The 25,773-nt window shown below is 45.4% G+C and overlaps 1 protein-coding gene across 2 annotated transcripts; it reads right to left on the bottom strand.

Annotated features, from left to right (window-relative positions):
* Positions 1–2,317: 2,317 nt before the first annotated feature.
* On the bottom strand, positions 2,318–25,593 carry LOC115136141 (FACT complex subunit SPT16-like). Of its 2 annotated transcripts, none has more exons than XM_029671638.2 (25): positions 25,158–25,593; positions 24,177–24,269; positions 22,341–22,511; positions 21,973–22,125; positions 21,582–21,728; positions 21,160–21,311; positions 17,059–17,231; positions 16,855–16,945; positions 15,058–15,131; positions 14,808–14,920; positions 14,486–14,551; positions 14,153–14,251; positions 13,899–14,014; positions 13,370–13,523; positions 13,124–13,251; positions 12,716–12,978; positions 12,116–12,234; positions 11,721–11,774; positions 11,444–11,628; positions 11,070–11,145; positions 6,900–7,069; positions 5,381–5,510; positions 5,161–5,287; positions 4,995–5,069; positions 2,318–3,133 (listed from the first exon to the last, which is right to left on the bottom strand). In XM_029671638.2, the coding sequence occupies exons 1-25, from the start codon at positions 25,221–25,223 to the stop codon at positions 3,027–3,029; spliced, it is 3,102 nt and encodes a 1,033-aa protein (XP_029527498.2). In that variant the 5' UTR covers positions 25,224–25,593; the 3' UTR covers positions 2,318–3,026. The 2 variants fall into 2 exon arrangements, with proteins under 2 accessions (XP_029527498.2, XP_029527497.2); XM_029671637.2 differs by having other exon boundaries at positions 5,155–5,287; positions 25,158–25,592.
* Between the last annotated feature and the right edge of the window lie 180 nt (positions 25,594–25,773).

Below are 25,773 nucleotides of genomic sequence, written 5' to 3'. Positions count from 1 at the left end.
TTAATTGGTATATAGTGAGGTACAGTGCCTTGCGAAAGTATTCGGCCCCCTTGAACTTTGCGACCTTTTGCCACATTTCAGGCTTCAAACATAAAGATATAAAACTGTATTTTTTTGTGAAGAATCAACAACAAGCGGGACACAATCATGAAGTGGAACGACATTTATTGGATATTTCAAACTTTTTTAACAAATCAAAAACTGAAAAATTGGGCGTGCAAAATTATTCAGCCCCTTTACTTTCAGTGCAGTAAACTCTCTCCAGAAGTTCAGTGAGGATCTCTGAATGATCCAATGTTGACCTAAATGCCTAATGATGATAAATACAATCCACCTGTGTGTAATCAAGTCTCCGTATAAATGCACCTGCACTGTGATAGTCTCAGAGGTCCGTTAAAAGCGCAGAGAGCATCATGAAGAACAAGGAACACACCAGGCAGGTCCAAGATACTGTTGTGAAGAAGTTTAAAGCCGGATTTGGATACAAAAAGAATTCCCAAGCTTTAAACATCCCAAGGAGCACTGTGCAAGCGATAATATTGAAATGGAAGGAGTATCAGACCACTGCAAATCTACCAAGACCTGGCCGTCCCTCTAAACTTTCAGCTCATACAAGGAGAAGACTGATCAGATATGCAGCCAAGAGGCCCATGATCACTCTGGATGAACTGCAGAGATCTACAGCTGAGGTGGGAGACTCTGTCCATAGGACAACAATCAGTCGTATATTGCACAAATCTGGCCTTTATGGAAGAGTGGCAAGAAGAAAGCCATTTCTTAAAGATATCCATAAAAAGTGTCGTTTAAAGTTTGCCACAAGCCACCTGGGAGACACACCAAACATGTGGAAGAAGGTGTTCTGGTCAGATGAAACCAAAATTGAACTTTTTGGCAACAATGCAAAACGTTATGTTTGGCGTAAAAGCAACACAGCTCATCACCCTGAACACACCATCTCCACTGTCAAACATGGTGGTGGCAGCATCATGGTTTGGGCCTGCTTTTCTTCAGCAGGGACAGGGAAGATGGTTAAAATTGATGGGAAGATGGATGGAGCCAAATACAGGACCATTCTGGAAGAAAACCTGATGGAGTCTGCAAAAGACCTGAGACTGGGACGGAGATTTGTCTTCCAACAAGACAATGATCCAAAACATAAAGCAAAATCTACAATGGAATGGTTCAAAAATAAACATATCCAGGTGTTAGAATGGCCAAGTCAAAGTCCAGACCTGAATCCAATCGAGAATCTGTGGAAAGAACTGAAAACTGCTGTTCACAAATGCTCTCCATCCAACCTCACTGACCTCGAGCTGTTTTGCAAGGAGAAATGGGAAAAAATGTCAGTCTCTCTCAACTGTAACGTTTGATGGAGGAATACGTTTGGGGCTGTTTTTCATGGTTCAGGCTAAGCCCCTTAGTTCCACTGAAGGGAAATCTTAACACTACAGCAAACAATGACATTCTATACGATTCTGTGCTTTCAACTTTGTGGCAACAGTTTGGAGAAGGCCCTTTCCTGTTTCAGCATGACAATTACCCCTGTGCGCAAAGCGGGATCCATACAGAAATGGTTTGTCGAGATCGGTGTGAAAGAACTTGACTGGCCTGCACAGAGCCCTGATCTCAACTCCATCGAACACCTTGGAGATTCATTGGAACGCCGATTGCGAGCCAGACTCAATTACCCTGACCTTTCTAATGCTCGTGGCTGAATGATAGCAAGTCCCCTCAGCAACAGTCCAACATCTAGTGGAACACCTTTCCAGAAGAGTAGAGGCTGTTACAGCAACAAAGGGGGAACCAAGTCCATATTAATGCCCACGATTTTTGGAACGAGATGTTCGACTGCCAGGTGTCCACATATTTTTGGTCATGTAGTGTACCTTCAGTTACAGCAAGTTATTTAAATTAACCCCCTCTGTCTGTGGAGCTCATTGTGGCCCAAATACTTAAAGAGGGTTAGCTAAGAATTAAGGAAATGTTCCTTTAGTTTAGATTTGACTTCCTGGTCTCATTGTTAGTTTCCCCTCATACCACCTGACAATTGTTACTTACCTGGTTATTGGCAGAGATGGCAGCCAGACAACATTCTCCAGTCCTGTGTTTATTTGTTAGTACTTTCAGTTCATTATTTCATGATGTGAAGCACTTTGTTACTTGTATTCAAAGCACTATATACACATTTTGTATGAGAATAACTTAACAGAAGACTGGTCATGCTAGACCAACACAGAAGTGAACACTGTAGCATAGAGAATGGTTCATCAATCTCATAGTTATTAATAGGCACCATTGACAGTGACACTCAAATGAATGAAAAAGACAAAATAACCACTATTTTTTTTTTTTATTACAAAAACATCAGGATTTTTAATTAACAATTCAACAGTCTACCTATCCAGGATTAACAGAAAGATGGAGGAAAGTGGTGGGGAAATTAGAGACATTGTGAGGTTCTTGAGCGTCAGTCAGTCTGTACAAACCCACATAAAAAAAGGAATTGGAAAACGGAATTGATATCTGCTCCCCCCCACATCAATCGCTCTCAACAAATAAACTATGTCCAAGAAGGATAGAACGGTAGAAAGGAGGAATGGAAGATTATTTGTTTAGACTAAATCTTGTAAAAATGCTTAGCAGAAGATACTGTATCATCACTGCTTACTATATTGGTTTAGAAACAATTTAACAGAAAAACAATTGTTTGCAATTAAAACCCTTTCAACACACACACACCACACCTGGCCCTTGGAAACAGGGAAATTAGTTGCCAAAGGAATGGAGAGAGGAATGAACCGCCTACCGTCAGGTACGATATGCCCATTTAATCACGACACTCACGGCCTAATACAAACGCATGGGGGTGCTACTACCTCTATATACAAATCGTATAGCGCGTGTGTGTGTGTATATGAGAGACAGACGAAGGGAAATGACAGAGCCAAGATGAATTAGAGGGGGATTGAATCAACAATGTTTTTGGCAGTGTGTGCGTAGGTGAGACAGTCTGGTGGTTGTGCCATTCAGTGGCGGCGTTTCTTCTTGGCGCTGGGAGGAGGGGCTGACGAGCGACCCTTCCGCTTAGCCGACGAGGTCTCCTCCGCGTCCTCATAGTGAGACTCTTTGTCGGCTAGGAGAGGAGGCGCGAGACAGACACTCAATACCAAAACATTTGAAACTGATTTCACATTACAGGAAGAGTCAATATCAAAACACACGGGGGACAAAGATGTCATACAGTGCCTTGCGAAAGTATTCGGCCCCCTTGAACTTTGCGAACTTTTGCCACATTTCAGGCTTCAAACATAAAGATATAAAACTGTCTTTTTTTGTGAAAAATCAACAACAAGTGGGACACAATCATGAAGTGGAACGACATTTATTGGATATTTCAAACTTTTTTAACAAATCAAAAACCGAAAAATTGGGCGTGCAAAATTATTCAGCCCCCTTAAGTTATTACTTTGTAGCGCCACCTTTTGCTGCGATTACAACTGTAAGTCGCTTGGGGTATGTATCAGTTTTGCACATCGAGAGACTGAATTTTTTTCCCATTCCTCCTTGCAAAACAGCTCGAGCTCAGTGAGGTTGGATGGAGAGCATTTGTGAACAGCAGTTTTCAGTTCTTTCCAGAGATTCTCGATTGGATTCAGGTCTGTACTTTGACTTGGCCATTCTAACACCTGGATATGTTTATTTTTTGAACCATTCCATTGTAGATTTTGCTTTATGTTTTGGATCATTGTCTTGTTGGAAGACAAATCTCCGTCCCAGTCGCAGGTCTTTTGCAGACTCCATCAGGTTTTCTTCCAGAATGGTCCTGTATTTGGCTCCATCCATCTTCCCTGTCCCTGCTGAAGAAAAGCAGGCCCAAACCATGATGCTGCCACCACCATGTTTGTCAGTGGGGATGGTGTGTTCAGGGTGATGAGCGGTGTTGCTTTTACACCAAACATAACATTTTGCATTGTTGCCAAAATGTTCAATTTTGGTTTCATCTGACCAGAGCACCTTCTTCTACATGTTTGGTGTGTCTCCCAGGTGGCTTGTGGCAAACTTTAAAACAACACTTTTTATGGATATCTTTAAGAAATGGCTTTCTTGCCACTCTTCCAAAAAGGCCAGATTTGTGCAATATACGACTGATTGTTGTCCTATGGACAGTCTCCCACCTCAGCTGTAGATCTCTGCAGTTCATCCAGAGTGATCATGGGCCTCTTGGCTGCATCCCTGATCAGTCTTCTCCTTGTATGAGCTGAAAGTTTAGAGGGACGGCCAGGTCTTGGTAGACTTGCAGTGGTCTGATACTCCTTCCATTTCAATATTATCGCTTGCACAGTGCTCCTTGGGATGTTTAAAGCTTGGGAAATCTTTTTGTATCCAAATCCGGCTTTAAACTTCTTCACAACAGTATCTCGGACCTGCCTGGTGTGTTCCTTGTTCTTCATGATGCTCTCTGCGCTTTTAACGGACCTCTGAGACTATCACAGTGCAGGTGCATTTATACGGAGACTTGATTACACACAGCTGGATTGTATTTATCATCATTAGTCATTTAGGTCAACATTGGATCATTCAGAGATCCTCACTGAACTTCTGGAGAGAGTTTGCTGCACTGAAAGTAAAGGGGCTGAATAATTTTGCACGCCCAATTTTTCAGTTTTTGATTTGTTAATTTTTTTTGAAATATCCAATAAATGTCGTTCCACTTCATGATTGTGTCCCACTTGTTGATTCTTCACAAAAAAATACAGTTTTATATCTTTATGTTTGAAGCCTGAAATGTGGCAAAAGTTCGCAAAGTTCAAGGCGGCCGAATACTTTCGCAAGGCACTGTAAGTCAGCGAAGAAGTTCCAATTCACATCAGATAACCGAGATGGATTATTTTCCAGTGTTCCTCTACCATGGAGCAGCAAGCGATGGTACCTCTTGCTTCAGGGATGGTAAGACAGGTTTCTCCCTCCTTGGGGAGAATGGAGAGTAGACTCACCTTTCCTGGCCTCCTCTTCCAACTCATCCCAGTCTTTACCGCTCTCCTCTTCACTGCCCAGCGACGCACTGTAGTCTGAAATACACACGGTCACACACACTACTAAGTATCTGTATATTTGTGTGTGTGTGTGTGTGTCTGTCTCAACATGACTTCTTACCCTTACCGGAGTCCTCGCTCTCCGAGTCATAATCTTCATCACTGTCTTCCTCCTCCTCTGCCTCACTCTCGTCTGCCGAGGGGTTAAATGTCTCGTCTTCCCCCGACTCAGAGTCATCCTCTGCTCCTTCCCCCTGAGACAGATGGAGAGAGAAATACATTTGTCCAACATCTTCATTTTAACACTGTTTTGTATCTTGCAATAACATACACACACACACACACACCTCGCTCTCCGGGTCTAAGAAAGACCAGCCCCCCTGTTCAAAGAAGCCCTCTGGATCATCCACTATAGTCTTCATGATCTTAGTCCAGTTCAGAGACTGGACCCCCTCTGTGTACTTGATATCACAGGAACTGGACAGAGAGAGACAGAGATCGAGAGACACACAGAGAGAGGTGGGGTGGAGAGAGATGTGGGGTGGAGAGAGAGAGGGGGGACACAGAGGAGAACGAGACAGGTATTTAAATAATTTATTTATTTTGAGGAGCAACACTTGGTAAAACTCTACTAAAACACAAACAATTAAAAATCTAATTCCTTTCCCCCAGAAACAAATTCACAGTTAAAAAGGAAGAGGCTAAATCCACAAAGTGATTGATGGCTATATGACATTTACCAGACACAATCTAGAGCATTTTACAGATGTGCTTACATTTTCGTATTGGTTGCAGATCTGAAATCAAACCCACGACTTTAGCGTTGCGAGTGCCACACTACCAACTGAGCCACACGTATCCAGTTGACTTCAGCCCCTCCTTGATGGGGTCGAGTGAGTTGACAGACCGGCTAATAAGTTGATTGGTTAAGGTATTTATTAGTTCATTGATCTACTTCAGCCCCTCCTTGATGGGGTCCAGTGAGTTGACAGACCGGCTAATAAGTTGATTGGTTAAGGTATTTATTAGTTCATTGATCTACTTCAGCCCCTCCTTGATGGGGTCGAGTGAGTTGACAGACCGGCTAATAAGTTGATTGGTTAAGGTATTTATTAGTTCATTGATGTACTTCAGCCCCTCCTTGATGGGGTCCAGTGAGTGGACTGACTAATTGGTTAATCCGTGTTTTCCGTAGATTCATGGAGTAGCCAGCCAAACAGAAGAAAAGTAGCCAGCCAGAGGGGGTATGTCTCCTGAATTTGAGGGGCAGAACAAGGTCCATTTGTGGTGGCATCTGGTACATTCTAATGCCTTGATTCCATCCAAAATGCACAGCTAAATTATTAAATAGCTTAACAACTTTACCTCCCAGATTGGTAAAATGAGTTGTGGCATTCAGTAGAAAGACTACAATTAAAATGACTGAAAATGTGTGCATTCAGTGTGTTACTTGTTTTGGATATAGTAGAGGCCAAGACCTACATGATCAGGACTATTTTGTAAGGAAGAGAACCTTTAACATTAAACCCATTCTCTTGAAATTAAAAGTAATATTTAGTTTTACTGCAAAATATGAATTGCCACAATGCTTGTTCTTTAAAATGATGTATGTTATTGGATCTACTGCTGTCGACACCTAGGATAAAGAAACCAATGTCATTTTGTAGTTTGGGTGAACTACCACTCAGAGTTAGGCCTGTCAATCACTGTGGGTGGAATTTTCAGATGAGGGGGCAGGATGTGTGAGTCAGAGTTGGTAGGGTTTCAAACCTGTCAATCAATCAATCAGTGGGTGGGACTTTGAGGAAAGGCAGTAGATTAGTAATCTAGTCAGAAAAACTAGTCTAGGTTAATTGATGTACTTACTTGAGCCACTCCTTGATGGGGTCCAGTGAGTTGACAGGCACGGCGTTGATCATGGTGACCTTCTTGCTGTAGTCCTTGTAGACGATGACCACGTCAAAGTTCTTCAGGTGGAACTGAACACGTTCAAAATGAACCAGCTCGACCTCATCCAGAGTCACCACGAACGGAGGCTGGGGAAGGAGAGGGAGAGGACGGGGAAGGAGAGAGGACGGGGAAGGAGAGAGGACGGGGAAGGAGAGAGGACGGGGAAGGAGAGAGGACGGGGAAGGGGAAGGAGAGAGGGAGAGGACGGAATGAAAACAGACTGCTGAGAGCATGTCCCTTTTAACCTACTGAGAATTGTATTATTAGATCTGTAGTCAAATATCTGCCTCAAGGCCTAACTTGGTTTAAAACACATGGGAGTAAGCAAGCAGTGCTGCTGGATATATCAGGGAAGGTGTTGTACTACTACTACTACTACTACTACACACCAGCGGCAGCAGCAGTAACAGTACTAGCAGCAGTAACAGTACTAGCAGCAGTACTAGCAGCAGTAGCAGTGCTAGCAGCAGTAGCAGTGCTAGCAGCAGTAACAGTACTAGCAGCAGTAACAGTACTAGCAGCAGTACTAGCAGTACTAGCAGCAGTAACAGTACTAGCAGCAGTACTAGCAGCAGTAACAGTACTAGCAGCAGTAGCAGTACTAGCAGCAGTAACAGTACTAGCAGCAGTAACAGTACTAGCAGCAGTAGCAGTGCTAGCAGCAGTAACAGTACTAGCAGCAGTAGCAGTACTAGCAGCAGGACTAGCAGCAGTAGCAGGACTAGCAGCAGTAGCAGGACTAGCAGCAGTAGCAGTACTAGCAGTACTAGCAGCAGTAGCAGTGCTAGCAGCAGTAGCAGTGCTAGCAGCAGTAACAGTGCTAGCAGCAGTAGCAGTGCTAGCAGCAGTAGCAGTGCTAGCAGCAGTAACAGTACTAGCAGCAGTAACAGTACTAGCAGCAGTAGCAGTACTAGCAGCAGTAACAGTACTAGCAGCAGTAACAGCACTAGCAGCAGTAGCAGTACTAGCAGCAGTAGCAGTACTAGCAGCAGTAACAGTACTAGCAGCAGTACTAGCAGCAGTACTAGCAGCAGTAACAGCAGTACTAGCAGCAGTACTAGCAGCAGTAGCAGGACTAGCAGCAGTAACAGCAGTACTAGAAGCAGTAAGAGGACTAGCAGCAGTAACAGTATTAGAAGCAGTAACAGTATTAGAAGCAGTAACAGTATTAGAAGCAGTAGCAGTGCTAGCAGCAGTAGCAGTGCTAGCAGCAGTAGCAGTGCTAGCAGCAGTAGCAGTGCTAGCAGCAGTAACAGTACTAGCAGCAGTAACAGTACTAGCAGCAGTAGCAGTGCTAGCAGCAGTAGCAGTGCTAGCAGCAGTAACAGTGCTAGCAGCAGTAACAGTGCTAGCAGCAGTAACAGTACTAGCAAGCAGCAGTAGCAGTACTAGCAAGCAGCAGTAGCAGTACTAGCAAGCAGTAGCAGGACTAGCAGCAGTAGCAGGACTAGCAGCAGTAGCAGGACTAGCAGCAGTAGCAGGACTAGCAGCAGTAGCAGGACTAGCAGCAGTAGCAGCACTAGCAGCACAGTACTAGCAGCAGTAACAGTGCTAGCAGCAGTAGCAGTGCTAGCAGCAGTAGCAGTGCTAGCAGCAGTAGCAGTGCTAGCAGCAGTAGCAGTGCTAGCAGCAGTAGCAGTGCTAGCAGCAGTAGCAGTGCTAGCAGCAGTAACAGTGCTAGCAGCAGTAACAGTACTAGCAGCAGTAACAGTACTAGCAGCAGTAACAGTACTAGCAGCAGTAACAGTACTAGCAGCAGTAGCAGTACTAGCAGCAGTAGCAGTACTAGCAGCAGTAGCAGTACTAGCAGCAACGGTCAGCAGCAGTAACGGTACTAGCAGCAGGAGCGGTCAGCAGCAACGGTCAGCAGCAACGGTCAGCAGCAACGGTACTAGCAGCAGTAGAAGTACTAGCAGCAGTAACGGTACTAGCAGCAGTAGCGGTACTAGCAGCAGTAACGGTACTAGCAGCAGTAACGGTACTAGCAGCAGTAACGGTACTAGCAGTAACGGTACTAGCAGCAGTAACGGTACTAGCAGCAGTAACAGTACTAGCAGCAGTAACAGTACTAGCAGCAACAGCAGCAACAGTACTAGCAGCAGTAGCAGTACTAGCAGCAGTAGCAGTACTAGCAGCAGGAGCGGTAACAGTACTAGCAGCAGGAGCGGTACTAGAAGCAGTAACGGTCAGCAGCAACGGTACTAGCAGCGGTAACGGTACTAGCAGCGGTAACGGTACTAGCAGCGGTAACAGTACTAGCAGCGGTAACGGTACTAGCAGCAGGGGCGGTAACGGTAACAGCAGCAGGAGCGGTAACGGTAACAGCAGCAGGAGCGGTAACGGTAACAGCAGCAGGAGCGGTAACGGTAACAGCAGCAGGAGCGGTAACGGTAACAGCAGCAGGAGCGGTAACGGTAACAGCAGCAGGAGCGGTAACAGCAGCAGGAGCGGTACAGCAGCAGGAGCGGTAACGGTAACAGCAGCAGGAGCGGTACTAGCAGCAGGAGCGGTACTAGCAGCAGGAGCGGTACTAGCAGCAGGAGCGGTACTAGCAGCAGGAGCGGTAGCAGTACTAGCAGCAGTAACAGTACTAGCAGCAGTAGCAGTACTAGCAGCAACGGTCAGCAGCAACGGTACTAGCAGCAGGAGCGGTACTAGAAGCAGTAACGGTCAGCAGCAACGGTCAGCAGTAACGGTACTAGCAGCAGTAGAAGTACTAGCAGCAGTAACGGTACTAGCAGCAGTAACGGTACTAGCAGTAACGGTACTAGCAGCAGTAACGGTACTAGCAGCAGTAGCGGTACTAGCAGCAGTAACGGTACTAGCAGCAGTAACAGTACTAGCAGCAGTAACAGTACTAGCAGCAGTAACAGTACTAGCAGCAGTAACAGTACTAGCAGCAGTAACAGTACTAGCAGCAGTAACAGTACTAGCAGCAACAGCAGCAACAGTACTAGCAGCAGTAGCAGTACTAGCAGCAGTAGCAGTACTAGCAGCAGGAGCGGTAACAGTACTAGCAGCAGGAGCGGTACTAGAAGCAGTAACGGTCAGCAGCAGCTAGCAGCGTAACGGTATTAGCAGCGGTAACGGTACTAGCAGCGGTAACGGTACTAGCAGCGGTAACGGTACTAGCAGCGGTAACGGTACTAGCAGCGGTAGCGGTACTAGCAGCAGGAGCGGTACTAGCAGCAGTAACGGTACTAGCAGCAGTAACGGTACTAGCAGCAGTAACAGTACTAGCAGCAGTAACAGTACTAGCAGCAGTAACAGTACTAGCAGCAGTAACAGTACTAGCAGCAGTAACAGTACTAGCAGCAGTAACAGTACTAGCAGCAGTAACAGTACTAGCAGCAACAGCAGCAACAGTACTAGCAGCAGTAGCAGTACTAGCAGCAGTAGCAGTACTAGCAGCAGGAGCGGTAACAGTACTAGCAGCAGGAGCGGTACTAGAAGCAGTAACGGTCAGCAGCAACGGTACTAGCAGCGGTAACGGTATTAGCAGCGGTAACGGTACTAGCAGCGGTAACGGTACTAGCAGCGGTAACGGTACTAGCAGCAGGAGCGGTACTAGCAGCAGGAGCGGTAACAGCAGCAGGAGCGGTACTAGCAGCAGGAGCGGTACTAGCAGCAGGAGCGGTACTAGCAGCAGGAGCGGTACTAGCAGCAGGAGCGGTAACGGCAGCAGGAGCGGTAACGGCAGCAGGAGCGGTAACGGCAGCAGGAGCGGTAACGGTACTAGCAGCAGGAGCGGTAACGGTACTAGCAGCAGGAGCGGTAACGGTACTAGCAGCAGGAGCGGTAACGGTACTAGCAGCAGGAGCGGTAACGGTACTAGCAGCAGGAGCGGTAACGGTACTAGCAGCAGGAGCGGTAACGGGACTAGCAGCAGGAGCGGTAACGGTACTAGCAGCAGGAGCGGTAACGGTACTAGCAGCAGGAGCGGTAACGGTACTAGCAGCAGGAGCGGTAACGGTACTAGCAGCAGGAGCGGTAACAGTACTAGCAGCAGGAGCGGTAACAGTACTAGCAGCAGGAGCGGTAACAGTACTAGCAGCAGGAGCGGTAACAGTACTAGCAGGCACTCACCCACTCAGTGGTGTTACACAGGGAACTGGAGGTGGGCTGCAGCAGACAGGTACTCCTGTAGGGGGCGCCCTGGAACCTGAACACACACAGTAACTTCAACAGTTTCATACAGTTCATTACTTGAACACCCAACTCTGTGCTTAAAGGAAAGAGTCACCCATCATATGATGCAAAACTCAGCCATCGCTCAGATACACATTAAAACATGAAATGTCCTAGGGAATCAATAGAACATCACTCAAAGAGGCACAAAAAGTATACAAAATTCAAAGTGGGTGAACGTTTCCTTTAAATACTCACTTTCTCAAAATGACTTAACCCTGTCTATATCCCTCCGATCACTTTCCTCCACCCCCCCCCTCCCTCCCTCATACCCGAGGTCTCGGAAGGGCACTTCGAACTCCAGCGCCTCCTTGGTGAGGGTCTCCACCTTCTCGATGAAGTTCTTGAAGGCAGACTTGAGCTTGTGTCTCATCTCCCTCTCCATCTGCTCGGCGTACAGGTCGTCGCGGTCGTGCATGTGCTGGTGCTTGCCCAGGTCTGTGGTGATCTCACCCACCTAAGAGATAAGGTAGGATGAGACAATATCAAGACAATATAATAAGGTGAGATTAAATAAAGTTGATATCCTATGTTTAATCTCATATTTACCTCTGTGTAGAACTGCACGTCTGTGTGACGCTTCTTACCAAACATGATGGCGTTCTGATGGAGGACGAGAGGGGAGGGATTGGTCAAAATGGACACAAACACATCTAAACTAAATCAAGACCACTCCAAGTGCCACGGGGGAAAGCATAGACCCAAATACCCACAGCTTGATTACCAATGCATAGAAAGTCAGACATCTTGTACTTAGCCTAAGGTCACACACACACCTTGAGGTGGAAGTGCAGTCACACATATTGTACTTAGCCTAAGGTCACACACACACCTTGAGGTGGAAGTGCAGTCAGACATATTGTACTTAGCCTAAGGTCACACACACACCTTGAGGTGGAAGTGCAGTCAGACATATTGTACTTAGCCTAAGGTTACACACACACCTTGAGGTGGAAGTGCAGTACGATGATCATTTCTCCGTCACAGGGCTGGAAGAGGGAGTGTTTAATGTTGTTGTAGAGAATGTCCACTTTGTCCCCACGGACGGACGTGAAACGGAAACCTGGACGGACAGACAGACATGTTGTTTACCAGGTTCTGTCCTGGACAGACAGACATGTTGTTTACCAGGTTCTGTCCTGGACAGACATGTTGTTTACCAGGTTCTGTCCTGGACAGACAGACAGACATGTTATTTACCAGGTTCTGTCCAGGAAAGACAGACATGTTATTTACCAGGTTCGTTGAGGCTGGAGGGACACACTTTTTCCTACTAGACCACACTTTTTAGAGAAAAATACACTTACTACGACTGATATGTAGTTGTCTCACCCAGCCATCTTAAGATGGATGCATTTCCTGTAAGTCACTCTGGGTAAGAGAGTCAGCTAAATGACAAATGTTGATTGAAAGCACACAGCATTCTCGGTCTTTACAGCAACGCTGTGATCTGCGAAGAACCTCAACCATTCTCTCTTTCCCCTCTGTTCGTTCCTCCATTCCTCTCCTCTCTCAATTCCTTGTTAATGGAACCTTTTCCTCACCGTTGGTATGAGCCTCCAGCGACCCCTGCATCCTCTTCTGGGCGATGTTGGGTCTGATGTAGAGGTCTTTGAGTTTGGGGTTGGAGCGGTTCAGGTTGATGACCAGCGAGTCCTGCTTGACGATGCCCTCCTTCTCCTTCTCCTCAGCCTCCCGGGTCTTATAGCGCTTCTGCACCTCCTTGATGATGCGGAAGGCGTTCTGGAGGTTAGTGGACGGCACTGTTGGGTCGCCAGGCGCCTTGAGGTTCGACGCCCGGTAGGTACTGAGGGTGGGGGGGATATGAGCAACGTCAGACACAGCAGCATGTGGATAAAGATGGATACAACACACACACACACGGACTATCAGTCCATCTGCTTGATAGTTGACAACAGTGAAACATGCAGTACATGGGCACTCAGACACACATTTCTTTGACAAAGGTGGCATCAGGGTTGGGGAAGATGTTGCCCTCGTTGCGTCCCAGAGAGCTGCCGGGAACATAGAAGTTTATCCTCAGGTACGTCCAGTCTCCTTCCACCGACGAACTGATGTTCTACACAGACAGAGGGACACAGAAATTGTTTTTAAAAATCCTCAGATAGGTATAGTCTCAAATTCAGTCAAATTGTGATGTGTGTGTGTGTGTGTGTGTGTGTGTGTGAGAGGTGTACCTTGATGGTAGCGATATGGAAAGGGGTGGCGATACCGAAGACAGGCATAACAACCGTCTCATATTTCTTGTCGATGAAAATCTTCATGTCTCGAATATCTTTCTCTCGAGGCATCTGAGAGCCGTTCTTGTAGGAGACATTGGACTTTCTGGACCTGGAAAAGAGAAGGAAACACTGCATTTAATCATTTAATTCATTGGTGACGTCACACATTTTTGGAAAGACGATCTACATAAACATAGGGAGTGAAATCATGAATTATTTAATCATGCAAATGTATGTTCTAGTTGTTTTCTACGAAAGATAATTTAGACCAACATACTAGAAATCTCGTTCTTCCTATAAATACTGTAAATATCTCATAATTCTCTCGTTCTTCCACCTCTCCCCAATCATGTAGATTCCACCACCTCTCCTCCTCCGTTCCATTCCACTCCTTTAACAGTCACCAGCCTCCTCTCATTCTGGTCTCCCATCTCATTATTATACCATCATCCCTTCTCCTCCCCTTTTCTCCTCGTTAACTCACTTCTGGATCTGTTGCTCTCCTTTCTGTTCCGTCAGACGTCTCTTGGCCTCCTCGTTCACCTGATTGGCCAGCTCCTTCTGGTGAGCCCGCCTCTTCTCCTCTGCCGTCATCTCGTTCTGCCCAAATAAATAACAGTTTCTCACATTCTGACCAATCAAAAAGACAGCGTTTCAGCTCATACACACAAACTGAGATGGTGTAAGTATAGTGAATTTCTCTCAAGCACATACACAGACACAGACACACACACCCACCCTAGTCCTGTCCTGGAGTAAAGCTTGTCCACGCGCTCCCTTTCCCAGTAGTTCCTCTGCATCGTCAGCATCTTCCTCATCATCTTCCTCCTCATCGTTCTGTCAAGTAGAAACAAATCGTATTTTTTGGGGGGGTAAATTGGGTCCTGGATACTGATTGGCCGAAACAGTATTTCAGCCCTGTGTATGTCAGACAATATACCATAGGCCTTGTTGCTTAAATATAAACAGGGGACAGAGCCCTAACTAAACGTTTAAAATGGATATGCATCTTTCAGGGTTTGTTAGGGAGAGAATGAATCAAGAAGCAGAGACGGCGGTCATCTTTCGTACCTTTAGGAAGATTCCGACGTTCTTTATCTTCTTCTTGACCGGAGTGAGAACTGTCGCTGGATCATCCTTAAATATATACATTATACGTGTTTCTTTACTGCCATCACTGAGCAAATATCACAACCCAAATGTGATTGATAGATAAAGTGACTGTCAAACATATAGTAAAAAAAAAATAAAAAAAAAAAGAGTTTGAAATATATCCTACTTTGTTGATCTGTATATTCTATGAACAGGGCGCATTTCTTCCTTTTCCCCCTCATCCTTCATCGCCCGCCCCCTCCCCTCCACCCACCGCACCCCCATCCTTCCCCTCTCCTACCTCGTTGATCTGTACAGAGTCTCCTATGAACAGGGCGTATTTCTTCTGCTCCTCCTTCTTCCCCTCCTTATTCACCAGGTCAGCGAACCCCAGGCTGATGCTCAGTACCATGCCTGTAAAACACACAGTGATGAGTGTCCGCTCTACACACCATTTAAAATGGCCTCTGTATGAGACACTCACAAAACACCATGTCTACAAAGTATCCTACTTATAGTCAGTAAGACACTACAGTGACTTGAGTGCTCACCTTTCTTCAGTTTGTACTGGTTCTTACTGTTCAGGACCAGGGAACCCTCTCTGAACTCTATCCCCATGGCAAATCTACAGCAGGGAGAGGGGACGCACAAAATCAACACGATACATACTCTATCCTCAATAGGCTTGGGCAGTATACCGTAATATTTACCAGACAAATTGGCAGGTGGTTACACAGAGCATTTGGGAGCAGTTTTTTTCTTTCTTCCCTATACAATACAGTGTTAGCTCTGGAAGAGAAAATATCTAACCTAGTGGAGAAAGCAGGTACTGTGTTCTATGATTAATCTTCACTATAATTTCTTTCAGAATGAAATGTGACTGGTAAAATAAGGGTATTCACCAGCTACTGCGGCTGGTGGACCAAAAGTACATGTCCCACCCTGTTTGAAAATAGCCACAGGATGGTATTTTCCAATACTGTTGAATCTATTTCTTTGAAGTTTAAAATACGTTTGTATATCTTTAAGTAAATACCTGCAGTCAAATGTAAACAAATTGCTGCACAAAACTAGAGACGAATAAGGTTTTTGTGCGTATGGAACATTTCTGGGATCTTTTATTTCAGCTCATGAAAAATGGGACCAACACAACATCCTGCGTTTAAATGTTTGTTTAGGTGTCGATATGATAACCCGGAAGCCAGCCGGACCAATGTGTCGGAGGAAACACAGTACACCTAGCGACCTGGTCGATTGTGCGCCGCCCCATGGACCTCCCGGTCGCGGCCGGCTGCGACAGAGTCTGGGCTCGAACCCAGAGTCTCTGGGGTCTCTGCGATGCAGTGCCTTAGACCACTGCGCCACCCGGGAGGCCTTGAGTAGCATTTTTGAGTTACTTGTATAAGTGTATTAGCTGGGATGTCTGTCCTGCAAATACTTCAGATAAGAGTCGCAGACTGTATATACACAAGCTCACAGTCATTTATTGGGTAAACCACCAACGTGTTCGCATCACTGTACCTTATTTTTATTTGTATTATTTAACTAGGCAAGTCAGTTACGAACAAATTCTTATTTACAGTGACGGCCTTCCCAGGACGATGCTGGGCCAATTGTGCGCCGCCTTATGGGACTCCCAATGATGGCCGGATGTGATGCAGCCTGGATTCGAAACAGGTACTACAGTGACGCCTCTTGCACTGAGATTCAGGGTGATCTTGAAGGCGGCACAGCCTACAGCTGACCCCATAGCCTACAGCTGACCCCATAGCCTACAGCTGACCCCATAGCCTACAGCTGACCCCATAGCCTACAGCTGACCCCATAGCCTACAGCTGACCCCATAGCCTACAGCTGACCCCATAGCCTACAGCTGACCACATAGCCTACAGCTGACCACATAGCCTACAGCTGACCACATAGCCTACAGCTGACCACATAGCCTACAGCTGACCACATAGCCTACAGCTGACCACATAGCCTACAGCTGACCCGCCGTTAGTCAGCACATCGACCAACATTTTTGGGGTGTGCGCCAGCTCATGCTTTTTATTAGACTGCAAATACTCTAGGTCAGAGACTGTATAAAATGTACGCTATGCGCTCATTAGCATTAAGTTATCATTCTCTATGGGATTTCACATGTACTTGTTAGCATAGCTAACCTTCGGATTGAAGAGGATCAGTGGGGTTTGAAAGTAGTGTCCTGTGTGTTCATCGCTGGTATTACAGAATATCCCGGAATGGCACAAGGTCGGTACGAAGGTATGACAATCTGGATTACCGCCCAAGCCTAATGATCAATACAGGAGGCCATGTGTGTGAGAAGGTAAGTGCGTGTGTCCTACCCTAGGTTCTTGGTGAATTTGGCCGCCAGGTCGGGCTTCTCCTTCTTGACGTAGTCCAACACGGCATTGTACACGTCGCAGATCTTTATACCTACAGAGAACAAGGTAAAAGGGAAAGAACTTGAAATAAAGTCAGGTTACGTAAATCATGTGTACTCTACCCCGTAAAACACAAACCCCCTGCATCTCCCTTCCATCCCTCACCGTGTTTGAGCTCTTTGAGTAGTTCCTCTTCCACCTGCAGTAGGAAGCTGTAGTTGTCCTGCATCTCCTGTGTGGGGTCCACCATCAGGGTCCGGACCAGGTTGGAGCAGTACGATTTGTAGCGGATCCCCATGGCACAGGTGATGGCCCCAAAGTGCATGTGGTTCTTATCGCTGAAGAGTTAGAGCAGTGTTATAAAAAGGTGTTATAACGTTTTAGGAGTCTGCAGTGACAGGTACTGTATGTGTGATACAGAAAGAAGTTGGTCTTTATCATCAAAATGGGTCACATTTTGGATTAACCCGTTAATAAAAAGAAACGTTTTGCATGTTATGGTTGAGCACTGAAACTAGGTTAAAGAAATATACATCACAGTGGGGACGGTCGTTGAAGACGTCGCCATGGAAGTGACACAACGACTAGGTTCCAGTTGAACAACGTTTACTTCACCGTACTACCACAGTACATCGTCGCCATTACACTCAGGACAGGTCTTTCAACAGACTACCCGCGCAGGCGCACTAACAACAGAGTGATAGCCCCGTAATAACAGAAATATAGGCATCCTTAAAACACGAACTTAACAATCTCCCACTTTTCTTTAGACAAATAAAACAAAATAATTAAAATGTCCCCTGTATTATTTAAGTTCCCCATTACAAATGGGTTGAGTGACAAGGTTTTTATTTGTATTACTCAAGTTGCCACTTTCCATTACTTTAGGAACACAAGACCGGATGCTCCCTTTTAGTCTGACAGTCAGCAGGCTGTTCCTTTGTGGTGGACCAGGAAAACAGCTTTGAGGTGTGGAATCACAGTTGAAGCAAAGGTCTGTGAGCCATCCCAGATGAAGTCATCAACATGACAGGCAAGTAGTCCAGTCACATTGCAGTCTTGATCAAGCCAATAGAAGACTGCAGGATCCACTTGACATGTTTCCACCTGTACTCAGCATGGTTGCCTTCACTTTGTTGTACCAGTTGATAGATGCATCTGCCAGGCCATTCACACACTTTTTAAAAAAAGTTTCAAGTGTTCCTTCGCTCTTAGCTTCAGGCGGAGGTCAGATGTGACTGTCCCTTGACAGCTCCGTTCCCTGCAAAAACGCAGATTTGATGTCTATGGAATGAAGTTTCCATTTTTTCTGGCAGATCTCCGTCAGCGGCAATCTGAGTGACTGAGGCACATGCCAGTGAGTCGTTTGGGAGTTCTTTAGCAGCCAGCTCCTCTAAAACCTCTATCCACCAGATGTGCTTTAGGCACTATTCCGGTTAAGGGTACACACCCACCTTGTTGAGACATTTTTGTCCAATGTCTTTGACTTCCTCAAAACACTCCAATTACTGATCTCATATAGTTTAGCCGAGTCAAATGACACGTCTTTTGTTTCAAGTACATCATTTTGAATGTCATTCTGTTTCTCAATTTTCTATTGGATGAAATCAGATTATCTACAAGTGACAGGTCAGCTGACCCTGCTATACCAGAAAGTGTAGCTGGTTCAGAGTACTGCAGGTTGTACCAGTTCTGGTGTTTTCCTTTGGCTTTTCCTGCTCGTCCAATGACTGTTGCTGTGTGTGGAATACCACTTTCTCTGTCCATGTATTTAACAGTTTGTCCAGTTTTCAGACTGGAACAACCACGTTGTCTTAACACATATGTCGATGAACGTTTTTCCTAATTTGAACCCAACAGTATTACCTGTCATGGTTGAAGTTCTCTGCTCCATTTCCTGTGTCAGTTTCAGTGTCCGTATCATTGGATCCGACATCTGGTAGGTTTGTGTCTGTTAATGAATCCTTTTTGTTATTTTCAGTGGGAGGCTGATTCTCAGCAACAGCTCCTACATCTTGTTGATCATTTACTTTCCGCAATCTTGAGTGATGCAACCTGACAATGGTGCCTCCGTGTCTCACAAATATCACCACACCATCTTGGCCAATGACTAGTCCCGGCCCTTTCCACTCTTGACAGTCAACTCATTTGTAGTGTACTTTGTTTCCAGTCTCGTATTACTCATCTGCGGGACATAGCGGTTTACGCAGAGCCCTGTGAATTCTCTGAACACTCAGCTTCAGTGAACGCTTTTCTCGCTGCATGTACAGAGGGAAGAGTAGGGTTCTGCCCCAACACTAGTTGCTATGGGCTGTAACTATGAACATTGTGCATTGAGTTTCTTGCCATCAAAGTCCAATCTAGGGGTGTTTTCCAGTCACATCCATTGTCTTGCTTCACTTTCAGCATGATCTCTGAGTGTCTGATTGTGTCTCTCCACAAGTCCATTCCTCCATGGACTGTATGCAACAGTTGTCTTTACTTCCATGTCGAATTTCTTTGCCATTTCTCTTATTTCATTATTATTGAATTCTCCTCCATTGTGTCACTGTATAATTTCTGGGGCGGGCCGTGCACACTTATCCAGGAATGAATGAAGTGCTTGACCATTTCACTGGGTTTCTATGTATCCACAAGGCTACCAGCACTGAAGCGTGTGAAGTGGTGGGTTATGTGACGGTACCACACACTTGGTCCAGGCTCATGTAGTTCTACGGCCACTGTTTCATTGCACTTGGAAGCCAGTGGCAAACCAACAGCTGGTTTGGGCTTAGGTTTGCTGTATTTCTGACATGTCTCACAACTGTTAACTATCTGCAGTAGAATGGAAATAATCTCATCATTATTCCCTGAACTGTGGAGTCATTTCTGAAGTCTGTCAACTGTAGCATGTCCAAACTGTTTGTGAAGTTAACAATACTTTGTGTTTCTGTGTCCGTCACAATCTAATTTCTTTACATGGACTCTGACGTATGTCTAAAATGTTTACACAATAGTGGGCCGATGTAGTAAGTTCAAGGGTCACTGGTTGTTTAAACATCACTGCCGTGTCATTTTCTATGTCTAGTACAGCCCCTGCCTTCTTGAGGGAAGCTTTGCTTAATAGTAAGGGGATATCTGTAGGGACCACCTCTGTTTCAATGTCTCTTAGTCTGACCAATGTTTACTGGTATCTTAAACTCTTGGTAGAATGGACAATTATCCCATCTTCAAATTTGAAAGCTATGTTGCTTTAGTGTGTCAGTCATATTTTGTACTTCTTTCATTATTAGTTCACTGACAACGCTATCAAGCCATTTTGCGCCACACACTGTCCGTGTCCATGCAGTATCACTCACAGCGGAACCTAAGGATTCAACTATAAAGATATAAACTATACTATCTCAAAAGCAGATTAGTTTGAAAACAGTGTAATGGTACACTGCTCTCTCTCTCGCTCTGTGTTTACATTTTCCTCTGTTAGTTTAACTTGTTCATTTTTATGAGGACAGTCTTTAACCCAATGATAAGTGCTCTGACAAATAGCATATTTTGATCTCCTTTCATATCTGTCCAGTGGATTTGTGCCAGGCGATGGCGCCCTCGCCTGGTTGTCTTGAGAACGTGACTTGTTGGCACCTTTTCTCTGCTGCTCAGTGTAATATTCCGCGTCCCTCACTTGCATTCCATCCTTCTTTCCATCAAAAATCATTTTTAGTGCCGAATTCAATGACGCAGAAGGTCAGCACAGTACAAGCAGTCAAAGCCAACTGTTCCCCCTACCATCCAGACAGGCAGTAGTATCTAGCAACTTGAAAGCTGACTCTGCATCCGGGAGAACCATGTCGTACTTGCGCATCCTATCGTACCTCTGTTCCAAATCAATTATGTAGTCCGTCATCGCAACCCGAAATGTCTCTACACTGTCAGCGTTGGAATATGCCTTGAAGGCCTTTCTCTTCTTTACACACAGAATCCAGTGCTCTGATCAAAGCCCCCATACCGCCATCCTTGTTCAAACCCTACACTAATATTTACATTGCTTGTATCTCTCGCTTTTCCCTCCAACATCGCAGTTATTAGCCATCATCTGCTACCGATGTTAACTCCAAATGACAACGACTAGGCTCCAGTTGAACAACGTTTACTGCACATCGTCGCCATTACACTCAGGTCCATCAACTGAGACTCCTGTGCAGGAGCACTAATAACAGAGTGACAGCACCGTAACAACAGAAATATAGGGATATACATAAAACATGAACATAACAGGAGGCAGCTGCTTACCTGACGACGCTGAACTTGAGGCTGTAGTTGCCCCCACTCTGAATAATGGGGGGGTAACACATCTCGACCGTGGAGGGGTCTGCTCCCCCCAGATACTTCTTCTCCTCGATTGCCTTCTCCACAGACTCAGCCAGCTTGCTGTGGCGCACCTTCTGTTAGGGAACAGAGGAGAGAACACATTCAGGAAGCAATGCTTTGTTTCTGTCATCTTGGGGACAAAATGAGATGGTTCAAAACTATTTGGACATGCAGTCTAGATCTTAAATTGGTAGTGGGTCAGTCTGGCCCAATTTGACTGCACCTGTCTGAATGAAAACAGTGGCTTTCCAGGATGGCTATATCATATGAATGTGGTTGCTGGGATGTTGCACCCGTCTACAGGCGATGGAGGAGCGGATAATGAGTGTGACTACAAAGCTTACCTCGTCTGCGTCCACGATCTCCATGACCCGCTCCTTGAAGAACTTGGAGTAGACGTCGCTGGTGACGGCTGCAGCCTTCCTCATCAGAGCCAGTTCCCCATCCTCCTTCACGGCAATGGTGTAGGCCACCACCGCACTGATGTCCACCTGGGGGGGGTGAGAAAGTGATGGAGGCAGGGAGAGCCCATAAGGATTGTGACCTGCTGCAGACCAATAACTAGCTACATGCGAGTCTCTTTAATGCAACACTGCCTCCCGCCACAGACCAGCTACCCACCATTCTGCAAATTGATACCGCATGGAAACAATGATATTTTATTATCAACCCATCTCACCCCTCCCTTCCTTCCTTCCTCCCTCCCTTTTCCCCCACATTCCTCCTTCCGCTCACCTTCTCCAGGCCCTCGGCAGTGATCATGTCGTTCCAGCTCTTCATGTACTCGCCGGGGAACTTGTCCTTGCTGAACACACCCACAGTCTTGCCCTCCCTACTGGCCCTGATCGCCTCCACCATCTTCTCAAAGTTAACCTTGTTGCTCTCGTTCTGAGGGAAGGAGGGGGAGAGGAGTGTTAAAGCGTTATCCTTCTGCTCAAACACATTGACATGAGTGCATGCACTCACACACACTCTTTCAAACACACAAACGGTCACACCAACTTCTTGTGCCACACACATTAAAGAACTGTCCTGAAATGGGGGAATACGCATTGACAGCGAATCAGGGATAGAACATCCCGAGTCTACCAATCAACGCTTACCTTTTCCCTGATGAGCAGTGTGATTGGTGGAACCCCGTTGGCGTTCTCATTGCCCTTGGTTACAGCCACCTGTTTAAGGAACTCCACCTTCTTTTTGCTGGCCAGGAAGATTATCTTAGACTCACAGAACACCATGATGGTGTCTGTCAGCTCATAACCAAACAGCCATGTCTGGAAAGGAAGGATGAGAGGGTATATGAATTACTCCATGCAATATGCTTATGCTGGAGTGTAAACTACCGAGGTTTCTTCAGAACAGAAGCCATAACATACAGTGCATTCTGACCACCTTCCCCCATTTTCCACTTTGTTACATTACAACCTTATTCTAAAATGGATTTACATTTTTTTTAACCCTCAATCAACACAGAGCAAAAACAGTAAAAAACTGAAATACCTTACTTACGTAAATATTCAGACCCTTTGCTATGACTCGAAATTGAACTCAGGTACATCCTATTTCTATCGATCATCCTTGAGATGTTTCTACAACTTGATTGGATGTGATTTGGAAAGGGACACACCTGACTATATAAAAAGGTCCCACAGTTGACAGTGCATGTCAGAGCAAAAACAAAGCCATGAGGTCGAAGGAATCGTCTGTAGAGCCCCGACACAGGATTGTGTCGAAGCACAGATCTGGGGAAGGGTCCCAAAAATTGTCTGCAGCATTGAAGGTCCCCAAGAACATGCTGGCCTCCATTCTTAAATGGAAGAAGTTTGGAACCACCAAGACATCCTCGAGCTGGCCGCCCCAGCCAGACTGCGCAATCGGGGGAGAAGGGCCCTTGTGTGGGCGATGACCAAGAACCCGATGGTCACTCTGACAGAGCTCCAGAGTTCCTCTGTGGCGATGGGAGAACCTTCCAGGAGGACAACCATCTCTGCAGCACTCCACCAATCAGGCCTTTATGGTGTTGGCCAGACGGAAGACACTCCTCTGTAAAAGGCAGATGACAGCCTGCTTGGAGTTTCCCAAAAGGAACCTAAAGGACTCTCAGAACATGAGAAACAATATTCACTGTTCTTATGAAACCAAGATTGAACTCTTTGGCCTGAATGCCAAGCATCATGTCTGGTGGAAACCTGGCACCCTCCCCATGGTTAGGCATGGTGGTGGCAGCATCATGCTGTGGGGATGTTTTTCAGCAGCAGGGACTGGGAGACTAGTCAGGATCAAGGGAAAGATGAACAGAGACGAGTACAGAGAGATCTTTGATGAAGCCCTGAGTGCTCTGGAGCAGGTTCTCAGACTGGGGTTAAGGTTCACCTTCCAACAGGACAACAACCCTATGCACACAGCCAAGACAACACAGGAGTGGTTTGGGACAAATCTCCGAATGTCCTTGAGTGGCCCAGCTAGAGCTCGGACTTGAACCCGATCAAACATCTCCAGAGAGACTGTAAAATAGCTGTGCAGCAACGCTCCCCATCCAACCTGATCGAGCTTGAAGATCTGCAGAGAAGAATGGGAGAAACTCCCCAAATACAGGAGTGCCAAGCTTGTAGTGTCATACCCAAGAAGACTTGAGCCTGTAATCGCTGCCAAAGGAACTCCAACAAAGTACTGAGAAAAGGGTCTGAATACTTATGTAAATATGTTCGGTTTTTACATTTGCAAAAATTTCTACACCAGTTTTTGCTTTATCATTATGGGATAGTGTGTAGATTGAGGGGGAATTTAAAAAATATATTCTTTAGAATAAGACTAATGTAAAAAAAAAAAGTCTAGGAGTCTGAATACTTTCTGAATGCACTTATACACGTGCACACAATTTTCCCTGATGAGCTCAGTCAGGAATAACTCCTGGATAGGGTTAAGTCCATGAATTTTACCTGCAGGGCAGTGGATTTGGCATACACTATCTCTTCGTCCACCCCGACGGAGACCACCATGGCATCCACTTTGCCAAACTCATCTTCTCCTTTCTAATAGAGAAAAATAGGTACTTGTTGATTAACATAGCTTGAACAATGTGAAACATTTCTAAGCCAACCAGTGAGCAAAAAGGTACAGTTAGCCACAGTCGTGGTCGACACGTTGCTTGTTCTTTTTAAGTGCAGGTGATAAGTATGAATAAATGGAAAGTTAGCTAACCAGTTAAGAACATGTTAGCTAAAGTTGATAACTATATCTATTGCTTTATCTCAATGAAGATTGAGAGAAAGTTGCTAGTGAACTACTGGTTGGCATTCAAATGCAGATGATGAGATCAATCGTTGTGCCCTCAAAAGAAAGAAGTGCATGCAACAAATCCGTGCCTGCTTGGCGCGATGTAAAGCTAGTTAGCTACAGTAGCATGCTAGCTTGAAAATGTCAAACTTCGATGTTAGTTATGTGGACAAGAGGCAACTAGTTAGCAATCTGTCAAAACATTCCATGGTACTTTCTGACAACGTATTTTGGTGAAACTTCAGAATGAATTAATATTTTGCTGGACTGGCAACGTGCTAAAGTGGTTGTTCCACAAAGTGCTGGTTAGCTAGTTAACTATATATTAGCATAGCTAACGTTAACAGCCTGACATGGTGGATAATATATAATGCATAATAAGTGGCCATGTTGCAACTATCATTTTTAGGATGTGTAATGTCTCCTGAATGTATTCAATCTACAAGTGTTTCATAACTACATGTAAGTCTATATAATCAAATTGATCATTGCGGTTTGCGCTTCTGTAGCTACAAAACCAACCACAGCACTCACTCATGCTGAAAACAAAGTCAAAAAACGCACTTTAAAAACGTGGCTCCCCGCCGTGCCAGCATCCAGCTTTTACTAGTTTGATTTACAAATATTTATATCGTGCTACTTACCTTCCAATTGCCATATAATCGCTTGATTCGGCGGTAGTACGCTTCCTTGTCCAAGTTTACCGCCATAACGAGTATTTTACACCTTCAAACTCCAGCTCCTGGCTTCTCAGAGCAGCACAGGCCGAATGAGTGTGGTTGCTGTTTTCTCGCACTTTCCACGCCTTGAAACCTATATCAAAAGAGATGTTTCTTTCCTTCTCGTTATATGCACGGTGGTTACGTTCAGTTCTCCTCAAGATGTGCCTCTATGGTTGATATATTACCTTTTTTTTTTGTATATATTTTTTGAAATATATATATATATATATACACATTAAAATACACCCGTTTTGTTAAAAATCGATACAAATATAAAATGCATAATTTTTCTTCTGATTAAGAATTATGTGACATCTAGCTGTTTTGTTGCCCACACTGGTGCCAAGCATAAACTACTCGAAATAATGAATACCCTCCCCCATTCTCAGTTTCCCCCCCTCCCTCCCCGTTGTTAGTCTGTCGTGCATGTTGATGTTTGATAGGTCAATTACCACACCCGCCCCTATAAAGGCAACCACATTATTTTGATAAAATAGCGCCATGTGTTTATAAAATGCTTTATAAAATGTATATGCCA

The sequence above is a fragment of the Oncorhynchus nerka genome, linkage group LG12 (assembly GCF_034236695.1).
Source record: "Oncorhynchus nerka isolate Pitt River linkage group LG12, Oner_Uvic_2.0, whole genome shotgun sequence".
NCBI classification, from domain to species: domain Eukaryota; kingdom Metazoa; phylum Chordata; class Actinopteri; order Salmoniformes; family Salmonidae; genus Oncorhynchus; species Oncorhynchus nerka.
Note: the sequence above shows the minus strand (reverse complement) of the source record. Positions and strands in the feature narration are given on the sequence as shown.

Coding starts and splice junctions, on each gene's coding strand:
- LOC115136141 (XM_029671637.2), bottom strand. CDS start 25,223: ATGGCGGTAAACTTGGACAAGGAAGCGTACTACCGCCGAATCAAGCGA. Junction 15,132..16,854: donor AAATTCACCAAGAACCTAGG/GTAGGACACACG, acceptor TCCCTGCTGTAG/ATTTGCCATGGGGATAGAGT. Junction 13,524..13,898: donor GGAGAGCAACAGATCCAGAA/GTGAGTTAACGA, acceptor TCTCTTTTCCAG/GTCCAGAAAGTCCAATGTCT.